Source organism: Amphiura filiformis, chromosome 12, assembly GCF_039555335.1.
Source record: "Amphiura filiformis chromosome 12, Afil_fr2py, whole genome shotgun sequence".
NCBI lineage: Eukaryota > Metazoa > Echinodermata > Ophiuroidea > Amphilepidida > Amphiuridae > Amphiura > Amphiura filiformis.
In genome coordinates, this window is record NC_092639.1 from 37,735,160 (window position 1) to 37,750,170 (window position 15,011).

General features: G+C 35.8%; 1 protein-coding gene across 1 annotated transcript in view; it reads right to left on the reverse strand.

The window, feature by feature from the left end:
* Positions 1 to 13,187, reverse strand: part of LOC140166152 (transcription factor SUM-1-like) — a 29,824-nt gene extending 16,637 nt beyond the window's left edge. Inside the window, exon 1 of the mRNA XM_072189543.1 lies at positions 12,211 to 13,187. Within this exon, the coding sequence (XP_072045644.1) occupies positions 12,211 to 12,789 (579 nt within the window). The 5' untranslated portion in view covers positions 12,790 to 13,187. The remainder of the gene's footprint in view (positions 1 to 12,210) is intronic.
* Positions 13,188 to 15,011: the final 1,824 nt, after the last annotated feature.

The window sequence follows — 15,011 nt, forward strand, 5'->3', positions numbered from 1 at the left end:
GTACAGATGTATTGGGTTAAAGAATTGTGCCCTGATAGATGAGCATGGTGTGGATCCTAGTGATACACATTATATCGCTATACTTGTATGATGGTTATGCCATATTCACGCCGCTAGCAGGCAAATACATTCTACATAGCAAATTACCAGTAACCAAACCTGGTAAAATTGTCTCTCTGTGGTCTCGAACTCTTCCCCATAGGAAAGCATCTCGTTTACATCCTAAACATGCCAGATTCTTTTGTTAAATACTTGAGATAGATTTGGTGTCAAACTTGGAAGTGTTTTATTGATATACCAGATCGTGGTAGAAGGAGATGACTTTGATTGCTTTATTGGATGATGGCCTTGGATGAATCAGGGAAACAATTTTGTCACAAAAATTTTACATGATAGCCACGCACATTATTTATATAACATATTGAAAAAATACAATTTACATTACTCTTTAACTTTGCAAGGGAAGTCGTTGGTTTAATAAGGGCGATGAAAAGGAGGTCCCTAACCCTAAACCTGACCCTAACCCTAATCATGACCTCTATAACCCTAACCCTAACTCTAACTCTAACCTCCTTCTCATCCACCTTATCCAATGTTTACCTTGCATGAATTATGATACATTTTAAAGCTTATATCAAACGTATTGGTAAGTTGGACACCAATGTGTAAACTGTTCGTTTATTGTATTATGAAATAGACGTTTTATATTTAAGCACAAAACTTAATTGTTTACTCTTATTGTTCTAAGGTCCTTCTGATAAGAGAAGAGAGGATGCACAGTTTCATTTTCTGGGACAAGATGGATATATTTTGCTTGCCCCACTCTACCTAGGTGTAATGGGGATCCGAGTGACAAGCCTTAGCTATAATACAGCCGAAGGCACACTGCACTCCCAGGGCTTCAACAGTTTCAGAGAACCGATATATCCCTCAAGTTGTACTTCTGCACAGTGAAAGACCACTAAAAGATCGTTGTCAAAATGCGCATGGACGAGAAACCTTCCAGGGCTATTATGATGAAAACACTGAAATTTACCAGGTTCACTAGAGAGACTTATTACATGCATACTAGTAATCAATTCTCGGATCACTGGGATCCACAACATGCTCATCTATCAGGGGAACAGTTCTTAAACCCTAATACATTTGTACATTCATTGAATGACCTTTGAAGATTTGGGTACAAAAACTCATACTCTGCAACTTGAGGTCAATTTTTGCACTATGATTATGTAATTGAGGTTATTGGACTATGCCATTGGGATGACGCTCTTGTGGTCCATAGTGGATGTTATAAAATTTTAACTGACTCGACCAAACTTATCCATCTCATCAAAAGTCATTACATAAATTATTCTCTCAGGTCTCATGATGGAGTGCAAAAGACTGATCTGGAACCTCCTGTTGTCCACCGTTAAGTTTAAATTACAAAGTTTACTAATTACCGAAGCATAAAACATACGGCGAGGTACTGAAAGATGTCAACTATACAATCGTTCATGATTAGTCTGTTTCATATGTTTTCCCCCCATAAATGTCTACAAATGTGTGATACGGTATTAAATTAAACGCTCCAACACTGATGGAGCGTGCCCGAACCATCATCAGAGCAACAGAGCATGATGTTACGATGTTCAGTCCCTTTCTCTTCATCAACACATATGTCACGCAAAATTGAAGCTCACTTCGTTTCTTATATAATTAAAAAAAATGGTTCATGTTGTTGTATGATGACAAACTGTTTGTGAAACGCTTCGAGTATTTGGCTACTTTCCTCTGTTTATACGAATTAAGGCCAATATTAGACAAGAAAACGGAAGATAATTATAATTTTATTGGTGTAAAATTCACGAGTTAATACAAATTCTGAAAGTGGTCATTTCATGTAGTTATGGTAGTTGGTATATCAGTATTTCTCAGTTTTCAGGCTTTTGGCCTAGTTAAAACTTACATTTTATTTCATTTGGAGAAAACTTAAAATACTATGCTGAGCCACCAGCCTGGGTGGTTCACGCTCCAGTAATTTCAGATGATTGGGCTCAATAATACATCAAAGAATGTCTTCCAATTCATGAAAACAAATAGATAATCAGCTTATCGGATTAAAAGCTTAGAGGGAAGGTCTTGCTGCTCAGCGAGTGTTTGTAATTATCAGAAGGTTTTCTCAAATTAATTCTCTAATGCGCCAAGTCACGAAGGTATATGCAAACATTTCAAGATTCAATTGACATAATTAAAATCATAATCATAATCGAAGGAGATCCTGTGCCATATATTGGGGTACCCAAAAAGGTGGCTTTGTTACATTTTGATATGCAGTTTGGATTTCAAAACACTGTCTCTTGAGTATTCCTTCACTTAGAAGATTCAATTAGGTCTTAAATTGAGGCTAATTTATTCTATATTACTCATGTTTTTATCCTGTTTTAAAATATTTTTCAATTATTTTCTTATGACGTTTGGCATGAAATGTGCCAAGGGTGGCTGAGGATTAGGGGGAGGAGGATTAGGGGGAGGATTTCATATTTTTAATTTGATTTAAAACCCCCTTTAAAAATTTGAATCTAGTAAAAAATGTCCAAATGAACTCCCAGACATCTAAACCAAGTAAATAAATACAGAAGTTCATTTAAAAGACCAATACTTGCTCAGAATGATTGTAAATGTGGAAAAAAAGAGATGGGGTTACATCCTCCCTACTTTGTGATTGTTTTTGCCCGCACTCTCTCATTTTTTTAACCGATTTCCATGAAAAAGGTGTCAAAATGCTCAGAAGGATGAACCACTTCAAATGAGATGTGTAGGTAAAATGTTTGAACCATTTCATTTTTTTACTATGTAACACAAAGGTACCCCAGGTTGTGACACAGGACCAGGAGTGTTCTAATTATTTACATCGATTTGAAAGATAAAGACATGGTTTTCCCTCCATATCTTTTGGAATCAAATTGTTAGGACTGTTTCTATTGTAACAGTGGCAATCTCTTTTTTTTCCGAGTAAACACAAGAATATTAAACTTTCATATTAAATTAAATTTGTTCATAAATTGCTTAAAATTGAAGGATAAGTCATTCATATTTTCTAATTTATATACTGTCAGTATAATTACAGATTCATGTAAATGCCTTATTTTGTCTTAAATACACGCCTTCGTAGAACATGTATGACAATGACTACAAAGATATCAAAATCTGAAGTTTGATTACTTTTACGATCGTCCGGATGAGTAAATCACTGAATGGGCCTTTAATACAAATTCTGAAAGTGGTCATTTCATGTAGTCATGGTAGTTGGTATATCAGTATTTCTAATTTTCAGGCTTTTGGTCTAGTTAAACCAAAGTATTACTTTGGTTAAACTGTTAAAACTAATATTTTCTTTCGTCAAGTAATGAAGGTGTATGCACAAATATCAAGATTCAATTGACATAATCATATAACCATATAGGGGGGAATTATTATAAAGACATAGTTTTCCTCCATATTTTTGGAATAAAATTGTTAGGACTGTTTCTATTGTAATACTACCAATCTATTCTTTCCCCGAATACACACAAGAATATTAAACTTTCATATTTTGTGATGCAGGGGTTGACAAGTAAGATGAGTGTTGTTTGCAGTCATCTTAGTGACAGTTTCGTTACTATTTTTACTAAACCCGTCCATCTAGCTACTTATTGAAAAATGAACTACACAGGAAAGAATGTAGTACATGTACATGTAATACATGTAATATATTGTAATCATTACTGAAATGTACTAATTTTTCAGATACTATTATAAACTTCCCAGACTATCGTAACACCTGGCGCAAGAGTTTCTTTCATGTTGCAATTAAAAATGCTAACCACGCCCAATTCCGTAATTGACTGTTTTGTTTGATAAAAATCACCACGTTTTAGCCGAAAAGGAAAGTATTAATTTGATTTGGTGCTAATTATACATGTTTTATTGACGTTGATTGGTGAATTGCTCATAACATGTGATTGATATTTTGAGCAGACGGTATTATATCGGTAAATAGACAAAATCAGGAAATATATGTGAAAGAAAAGTTTATTGTTTCTATATTTACATGCATGTAGCTGAAATTATTGGTAATGTCGAAAATTACACGCACTTCATTCATGTCATTTCTATCCATTTTGCACAACATGTTTCAAATCCATACACAACACAGTTTCAAACTTTAAAAATGTACCACTTTCAAAAGCAACATTTGAACTACTGTAATACTCACTATGGACCACAATGATCTCATCCCAATGGCATAGTTCAATCACCTCAATTAAACAATCATAGTGCAAATTTTGACCTCAAGTTGCAGAGTATGAGTTTTGTATCCAAATTTTCAAAGGTAATTCAACGAATGTACAAATGTATTGGGGTTAAAGAACTGTACCATGATAGATGAGCATGTTGTTGATTCTAGTGACTAGAAACAATAGCTTTATGAAGTAAAGTTTTTAGGTCAATCCGTTTCAATACAAAAAATGTAAATGACATTGAAGTTATCAGTCTCGTCAAATATCAAATTATTAAAGGTTCATTGCATGGAAATTGTTTTTTTATAGAAAATATGGTTGTAATTTTTATTTTCCTTAATGGTACATGTCGTATTTTTATATTTATTTATGTATGCATCTCTGTTTGTGTTTATACCAAAGTAGTCATGTGACTATACAGATATATAAATCTTCATAAAATATAGGGAAAATATACTTTTTTAAGTTTGCAGTTGTTCTATTTTTATCATCAGTGTAATATAGAATTCTTACAAGCTCAAGACATATCATATACATGTACTATTCATCAAAAATACAAGCTTCATCAATGTGTTCGAGCATGTCCATCATGTGTGTATCGAAGTTGTCTGCTGTCGATCATTTTCGCGCCATTTTCTCGGTGATCTAACGCTACGGATCACCACTAATGGTCACAACAAATGGCAACAAACCAGTCTGTAATATATACAGACATCTTTGGAGGTTGGCTGAAAAGTAGCTACTGTTCACTGAATTCAAACATTACCATGATTATCAAACTAAATTGGTAGATTTTAGTGGAATATCTGAATATTTGAACACATTTTTGCTTCTACGAATCCCTATAATCATCCGGGATAATCATGGGAATCCAGCAAAGAAAATGCACACACCCACCCATCCCACATAAATATGGAAAGAAAGAAGACCGTTTCTAAAATAATCTTGGTATACTAAAAATATTTTATGGCTATTATGATTGAGACACATGTAGATAACTCATATCAATCACGAACAACATTTACAACATGCATTAAGCTCTCACAAACAAACAAAAAAAACATCAATTATATAGCTGTCCGAATTCGGTATTTTGTGTAAGACTTTCAGGCGTGGGACGTAACATCAAATACGCTCATCCAACAGGACAGAGTTCTTTAACCCCTATAAATTTGCACATACTTACCCGGTATAGAATGAACTTGGCAAGACTTTGGGTACAAAAAATCATACTCCATAACTTGAGTTCAACGTTTATGCCATGATTGTTTAATGGAGGTTATTGAACTTCACTATCGGATATGAAACTTGAATAGAAATATCACGATCACAAAATCACACATACATTTCATAAAATACATTTAACCAACTGATATGATTGACATATAAATAGAGTGTAAAGGAATTGCGTCTTGTTTCGATGGCATGTCTTGGAAAAATAATTATGAAAATTGAGATGTAGAGTGAACTTGCAACAGAAGACGAACCTATGTTTATCGCAAATGGTTATGTGTGCAAGTATTTGAATTGGGTGCATGGCAAGTATATTTGGAATCGGGACATGACATGACGATTTTGACATGTGAGATGCAAAAAAGGAAAAGTAATATTACAACTACAAGACACCACAAGCTTTTAAAAAATGTATGTACTCTATCAAGAATGGGTGTAAGTGCAAATTTCCATCTTTTTGTTTTATTCAAAGGATCTAGGATCGACAAGACAATAATTTTGGAGCTATACTGCGATAGATAGATAGATAGATTATTCGGTGAAGGGAGACAAAATTGTTGCAAGCGAGAAGCGCATTATTGAGGTCCAGGAGGCTACAGATCTGAGATTTGGCTATTCATCTTATTTTTTTGGCTGTTGATGTTATACTGGACTGCATGTCTTCAATGGCAAACCAGGGGTGTGAAACTACATTGTCAAAGCCAACTCAATTATACCTGCAATATTGCGGTAAACGCTGACCTATAAAGAGTGTTTTAATGTGTTGAAGTATTCGGCAAATCTTTAAAGACTTTTTGAGGCTTTTTGGACTTCCGTTTCTCCACAGGTAGGCGATGAATTGAGCTAAAGGTGATAGAGGTGATGAAGGATTAGGTTGGAGCAAAAGCTTCATGGTTTTATCACAGGTAGAGTTTCCAGCAAGTCCAGTCTTAGCCAAAATGCCACACCTATGTAAGATAGCAAACAACGGTGTCATCTAACGTAAAGGATATAACATGTAAAGCTGTCCAAAGTGGGAGAATAAAACAATACAACCATATTTATAGATGTATACACCAAAACAACCAATGCCGCTGTCAGTCTCATAACCTTCCGTTGAACTCTAAAATCATTATTTCTAGAAAGGAACGAATACTGATGCACATAGAGTACTAGTATTATGAGGTGGGTGGGTGGGATGGGGTGTGTAAACATGGTAAAGTTTGAACGTGCATAATCTGTATATGAGTGTATAGGTATTTACCAGCAAACGAGGACACACACTCGCACTTCACATTCAAACCGCGGACCACTCTGCAATGGGGACCGTCCTCGGTTTCTGGAGGTCTGCAAACAACCGCAAATGTATGTATAATGTATTTGCGAAATACGACCTCTATCGTTATATAACATATACGTCCGCAGTTGCTATAGGTTAAATTCCATACACACAAAAATACACATGATGCAGTCATGTCTACAGTAGAATTCATCTCGACCTTTGCAGGACTTAACCCCATTAAAAGCTATTAAACCAAGATAACACTCATTGAAACAGCTCAACTGATTAAATCGGATCTTCTCTGGTTGTGCACAAGTGACTGTTTTCATGTGCGATATCGCAATAAAACTGGTATTCATAGCTTCTGTTGGGTAACCGATTATAAAGGAAACGAAAGGAAACAATGTTATGTGTGGCTTTGTTCACGAAATCAGACAATGTCGTGCTTTTTGTAAACCAGCATTCTTGAAAATGAGCAACATAATGATTTTTGACTTAACACGGTTTAGAAATAATTTCTTCATATTTTTGGTGTTATCTGTCGTTTACATGTCCTTCCTAAAACACAAAAGTACGACCCTCTCCAAACACCTAAATTAGCTAAAAATTTAGGACATGTTACAAAACTTTATTTTCTAGAACCTATTTAGAATAATTTAAATGTAGCTTTTACCGGTTTTTTGTGGCATCCTTCAGAAGTGAGCGGTCCGATACCAATATTTTCGGTCAAATCTCCATTCAAATAACACGGGGAGTTGGCTAGCTATGCCTTGCCCTCACTCATATTTTACAAAAGTACGACCATTTCTGAACATCTAACCTAGCTGTAATTTTAGGTCATGTTAGAGAAATATATTTGCTAGAAGTTTTGGAGAATAAATAAAATATTGGCTGGTTATTTTTCACACAGTGATGTTAACTAGGCAAGTGTCCATTCTCCCAACATACATCATTTGTAGGGGTCACGCGTCAATGGTGAGAGCACTGTGTATTGTGTATAGGAAAACGGACAGTAACTGCAGTATGACAAACATAATGGCGGAAAACGTCCTCGGTTTGTCGATTGCGTATGGATTCAGACGACCACGTTTACATAATCCTCAACAGCGTCCACGGGGGTGTTCTATTGGGGTGTGTGGGGTGTGTGATATGGGCATGGTGGGGAAGGGGTGCGTTTGCCTTCTCACATAACTGCTATTCTTAAACAGCATCGTGGTTTAAATGTTCAGGATGATGGTTTGGATCAAGTGTATCCATATTATAGTGTGGGTGTGGGTGTGTGTATACTGATAGCTTAATATTGAAACTGCAGAGTCATGTTACCAGTTTCGGTTAATTAGTCCAGTTATAAAGCAACCGCGTGATGCTGCTAATTATTTCGGTTTCCTTTGACATTATCTCCCATCAAGGCCATCTAATACCATACGCTAATTTCATTTATATATCTACTATAAGTGATGGATCTTCTTTGATAAACCGCTTTAAACTTGACCATGAACAATAATTTCATAGACTAAGGCCTATACCGGTAATTGATGAAAATAAGATCAGCATTAAGTATGGTTAATATTAATTTCTATAATTTTGATTTCAATTAATGTACAATTATATTATCTTGGCATTTATATTGAAAAGTGTGGTTTTATTGTAATTTTATTATCATTTGAAAAATATGGTTGAAAAATATGGTTGTTGAAAAATATGGTTGTTGAACTCGATGAAATGCAAATGTTTTGCAAATTTATTAATGTTTATAGTTCCATTTTCTTTAAACTTTCCCGTTGTTCGTAATTTCTTTTCTATCGTCTATATCTGTTATTATGTGTAATTTTCCATATGTCGATATTTGAGGTTTCCATCCCAACATGAAGTATTGAATTGATAAGATCACGGGGAGGACTTCAAACGAGCGTCTTGATCATGGTGATTCACACAATTGCATGAAAGAAAAAAAGTTGAGATTTCTTGATAAGAATAACAATATTCCTTCCAGCTATACAGAACAAATCAAACATTTGTTTGCTTTGTAAAACGTTTGTTTCTTTTGTTCTGTTTTATAAAAAAAAAGGAAACAAAGAGATAAACATGATTAGTGAACAATTCAAGTACATGTGCAAATTTTGAAAATCACTTAATTTTTCTCATTTAAACGTTAAGGCACATTGCGCACACATGATGCTGCAAATCATGTTTTGTTTTTAGTTTCGTTATTTCGATTGTGATGATGTACGTTGGGGTGTGAGTGTGATATACCAAGGATATGAGATATCCCTGGATGTACGTTATTGGGTTGGATGTGTGTTGTGTCGGGGGGGTGTATGTGAGAGTGTGGGATCATCATTTGGATCAGTGGGTAGTAGGTGAATGTAGGTGTTTTCTTTAACTGGTCGGTTGATTACTTTTATCCTTATCAAGAAATCTCAACTTTCTTCTTTCATGTAATTGTGTGGATCGCCATGATAAAGTTCCTTGTTTGAAGTCCTCCCCATGATCTAACCAATTCAATACTTCATGTTGGGATGAAAACCTCAAAAATCGACTTACAGAAAGGTACACACGATGACAGAAAAGTTTGCAATAACTGTCATATTTGTATCGAACTTGAGTGTATCATTCAACAAGTTTACCGGAACCCTTTATCATCGTAATACCGCCACTTATCCAAGACCTCAAGCTGATGTTTGGGCCTGTATTATAACCTTGTAAACCAATTATGATTTTTAAGGGTAATATCAGTAATCAAGGCAGAAATTTGATTTAAGGAGATCATAAATTTGGTGATTTTCCTTGAACGTGTTAACGTATATGAAGGTGAGGACAACTTGCTGACAATCAATGTAAAGAAAGTTTACCTGGATGCGCGTGGCCCTCTCGAAAACGTTCTTCAGATTGCTTTTCTTGTACATATGGAACGTTTTGGCTCACTTCTCTTATAAACCATCTATGCGCAGTTTCCACCTCGATACACCTGAGCACTCAATTTCGTCCAAGAGCTTCCAAGCAAGCAGTGAATTGTCTCTACACAGTCTCTGATTACACTACACGGTTGAGTGCATAGCATCATAAGAGCTGAGTGAGCTTCTAGCTGGTGGCTTGTGGAAAATATGCACCTGTAATTGGTTTTTGTCAAAACCTCAAGTGTTCCCTTCATCCAATCAGAATTTTTTATATATCGAACGAAAGCTAACACTTCACCCTAAAAACCGTTTTTCAAATTTGAATTTATGTTTTGTCAACAGAACGACATTAAATTTACAACACAGTGACTTTTTATATAGTACACATAACATAATCAATCATCCATAACTCGTAAACTCAAAAAAAATTTGGGAATTAAGCTTTTTCGTATTATTAAAACATAGATGCTGAAACATACAATAAAAAGAAGATGCTAAAATCCCGAAATGCTCCTTTAAGCAAATAATTATGACCTCGTGTCAAATGGCATGGTTCAATTAGCCCTTTTAAACCGCGGTAGCTCTAAAATTGACCTCATACATTGTGGGTATTATTTTTTTGTACTCAATGCATAAATGTAATACAAATCCGGTTTTCAAAAAAGTCATAAATGTTTATTGTTTTTACAATCTTCTGATCAATGCTGTAGTTATTTTTTAATAAGCTTCCATTGGGTTTATGAGATTGATTTGGTACTACCAGAGAAGATGAGAAAGATCTTCTTGGGTATTTTGGTATTACCAGTGATTGCACAGAAATAAACACTAGGATCCACAACATGCTCATCTATCAGGGGCACAGTTCTTAAACCCCTATGCATTTGTACATTCATTGAATGACCTTTGAAAATTTGGGTACACAAACTCATTCTCTGCAACTTGAGGTCAAATTTTGCACTACGATTATGTAATTGAGGTTATTGGACTATGCCACTGCGATGAGGCTATTGTGGTCCATAGTGAAAGGCTAGCCTCGATGACCAGCAGTGAACTTACCCCAGCCATGAATTATGAGAGATTTGATGAATGATGCTACAAGTTACTCTTTCATTTTTCACAGTAAACGTTTTGTATCAAAACAAATTGGACTTATTCGTTCAACAGTAATGATTATGATGATGTTATGCAAGGCCGACCATTCATGGTCATGAGATTTAATATTACAAATAATTTCTGATGAATTAAATTACTTAGTATTGAGTTTCTACCAATGTAGCAATGTTTTCCAAAAGCACAGTAGTAATCTTAAAATATGAAGGGCTTTTTGATTAACTTGTGTTTTCAAAATAGTCGAAGCTCTTTTTACATTTCAATGAGCAAGCGTTTAATCCAATTACTGAAAAATTATATCACTCTAAGAAATAAAGGTTCTAAAAAGGTTCTAAAGTTATCTTCTCAGAAGAACCCTTAGAGGTTCTCTAAAGAACCAAAAATGGTTCCAAAACCGTCGAAAATGACCCCAAGAATGTGATACAGAACTGTTTTCGGTTCTTTAAAGAACCTTTAAGGGTTCTCCAAAATTAAAGAACCTTTTTGAGAGGTTCAAGAGGGAGGGTTCTCCTGAGAGGACAAAAGAGGTTCTATCTAGAACCTTTATTTCTTAAAGTATAGTGTACACAAATTGGCGCAAACCACGATGACCTACATTGCACTGCAAACATTTGTCGACAAAAAGCTTTTAAGCTTACTTGGTGTGCAATGACACCAATTTGTAGTTAAAGGCCCTACATTTACAACTATAAACTGTTTCTTAAACATTATTCGGGCGTCGGCCCATATTTCTATCATCTTTGGAAGAAATGAAAGACGCATTTGAAAATCAAAACTGGTAACTATATGCTTTATTATAGGTCATAGAACTTTGCACATTTGTGTACCTTTCTTTCAGTTCTGATGTCAATGGAGTAGCCTACATATAAGTGGGCCTAAAAGGCCTACAGTATGCTTGTAAGCATAATGTAGGCAAAGGCGTACATCCCGGGGATTCCCCTACATCCCCAATATTTTGATAGGGGTGGTCCATACAATCATCCACCAATGTTGACGTCTGTATGTGCGTTTCTGACCAAATTAATCTCACATATTTGACAATTTTAGCCTAAAAAAGCGCAAATTTTGCGCGCTCCGCACGAATTTCACTTTTGCTCATTTGTAACATAAACATATTCTGTCACCAAAAGGTACCAGGATTCACGATTCACTTTACTTCTAAGGACCCCCCCACAAAAAAAAGAAATCTACGCCATTGAATGTAGCATATATGATCTACTAGTATAGGCCTACCTTTTGTATAATTGCGCCATTTTCACACCTCTTATAAAGTAGGCTATATTTTGACGAAAATGCAAAGAGGCGTAGGCCTACATTACAAAACCAACTTTATAATGGTCAGTTGCAGTACCACATCTATCACCCAACAAAATCCAAAAATTAACCTTAAATTAATGTCAAAGGTATGGCTTTGGTTAACACAACAATGAAGGCATAGACTTACCGATAGTGCTTCACCAGATGCTCTAGCGATGGCTTCCGCTCTGCTTAAAGACATCCCATGCGGCGTCTCCGCTTCGTGTAACATCATTTGCAAACGTTCTATATACTGAATTGCATTTCTCAAAATTGTCACTTTTGGCATTCTTTGCTCTGGGTTTGTACAAGTCCGTCTCTTCAAAATCTCGAAAGCTGAATTCACTTTACAAAGTCGTCTTCTTTCACGGTCCGTCGCAGCTCGTCTTTTGTCGTAGATACTTGTCTTTCTCTTACAAGCTTTACACGCCCATAATAAGCATTGTCTGTCGGGTCTGTTTTCTGGTCCTGGTGCGAGGACATGCTGGTGATAGTGTGAGGTGCCATCCCCGTGGTGATGATGGTGGTGATGATGCGGAGGAGTCTTCTCTCCTCCTCTGCCGATATACATAGATTCTGTTTGCGATTCGGCATATGCCATGTCGTCGGTCCCACAAGGACTGTACATACTGTCTTCATACCCCGTTTGATAGTCATCAGGGGACCCTCCAGAGTCACCATACGGAGAATAAGGGGATACGAACCCCATCTTCTGTACATGTAGCATAACCGTTGCTGACGGTAGTTGTCATAGCCGTGGCTAACATGATTGGGATGTGCAAGCGATTTCGGCAAACGCGGAAGTCTGTTTAGTTTTGACGCGATGTAAACCGACTATTTTACGACAAATCCTTCGCTCTAAAATAACCACAACACTTGTATCCGGTGATAAATTTTTGGTAAAATCTGTAAAAATTGTTCACTTTTTGTATATCCGTTCTGTTCACAATAACACATCGAGTTGTAAACGTGTTTCAGTCCCAAAACATCGGTATCACATCAGTAGAAATTGGTTTGTTTATGTGGGCTGCCGAAATGAACAAAATGACACCCATCCATTCACCGAGGTGTTATTTCCTCAACTACCTATTTACCTCCGACCCCAATCTTCACTCTCATCATCAGTGCACTTATAGAATCTTAACATATCTGAAATAGGCATGCGCAACTTTTTGTCTTGAAAATTAATTTTGTTGGTGCCAGTTTACCATGAAACATTTCCTACCACAAAAGGAGCCATTTGTCGACTGGGAGTTGCAACTCATCCCTACCGGCCTGTAGCGACCCCAACACCCTTGATCACTTGGTCGCTGACAGATTCGCCGATATAACACGGGATGCAACCAGCCATGAGCACTTCAGACCTTCTTGGCATTAAATACCAGTGATTTAAGGAAATAACACTGCAGAAGATGCTTAAGGGGTAAACATCTGGAGTATTTTACTTTAATTAATATTTTTGATTTTTCCCCCAGAATCCAAGACCATCCAGTTTACCGCGTTATATCGGCATTTTCGGCAGTCAAATTTGTGACACACGTACGTTGTAAACAACCAGCTGATTTAATTCCAATAAGTTTTCTTTTCATGTTTACTGTTGCATTTGATTTGTCTTTAAGGGGGTACTACACCCCTAGATAAATTTGTGACTATTTTTGCATTTTTCTCAAAAACTAATTACACCCTGGTAACAAAAGTTATGTATATTATAGGGGCAAGGAATCCAATTACTACACTGGAATTTCAGTGACCCAAGACAAGCGGTTCGATACTTGTGATAGAAAATGAGGTACCGCTAGGATGTACCTCATTTCCTATCATATTTACTGAACCGCTTGTCTTGATTCACTGAAATTTCAGTGTAGTAATTGGATTCCATGCCCCAATAATATACATAAATTTTGTTACCAGTGTGTTATTATTTTTGAGAAAATGCAAAATAGTCACAATTTACCACAAGGGTGTAGTACCCCCTTAAGGAAAGAAAATTGTGTAATGAAAATTTTAATGCTTCTATGAAGTATATATATTTTGACAATGTTTGAGGAAAATACAAAGAAGCATCCAACATCCAGTCATAATATGGTCTTACCATAGGTTTAAATGTCGGGTTATATAAAGGGTATAAAACGTTTTAATAACGTTCATCAAACATTTTGAAGACCTGATGCAAAACCTAGCAATTAGAGGACATGTCTCCAAAAACATTTAAAAAAAAAGAATCATGTAGGCTATCTCGTCTGAAAACACGCAGTCAAATGCTCAGAAGCTGCATAGTTTTAAGACCCTCTCAGACTGAAAAGGTGAAATGTGTGACATTTCGAGCATTTTTCGAACAAGTTTGATTAATATTATTATGATATGGTGAAATGAAGGGAAAATATAATAATGTCTGATCTATTTAGCAATGCCTTTATATAGCTTAGCTTCGAGAAACTGGTCCAATAATTATATAAGGGCCATTCAAAGAGCCCATAATCACTGGAGTAAATATCGCCCGGTGTAAACACACACACAAAAGTAAATTGAGGAAGCGATCAAATTAATCGCATTGTTAGATCATAGCTCCATTTTGCGTTTATCATGTTTATATACGTGGTCAGATTGTTTTGAAGATTGAAGTTTACTAAATCTGATAGAATTGCGAAATGCAAAACAAAAACAAAAAACGCTTTCATTGTTCGTTTGAATAATGTGATGCTTGTTTCTTTCTAGTTTAAAATATTGGAATACTATGGTATATATCATTTCATTTCTAACTCCTCCACTTATTTTGGCATCAAGCTGCGGTTGGATTTAGGCAGTTTTGAAAAAAAGACTCTCATCATGTATAGTTATTGTACTGTGTTTTTTGTACCAGGAGACAAAAAAAATTGTGGCAAAAAGACATACATGTATAACGTGTTCCACAATTACGATTTTAATATACATGTATTCTTAATTGTTATC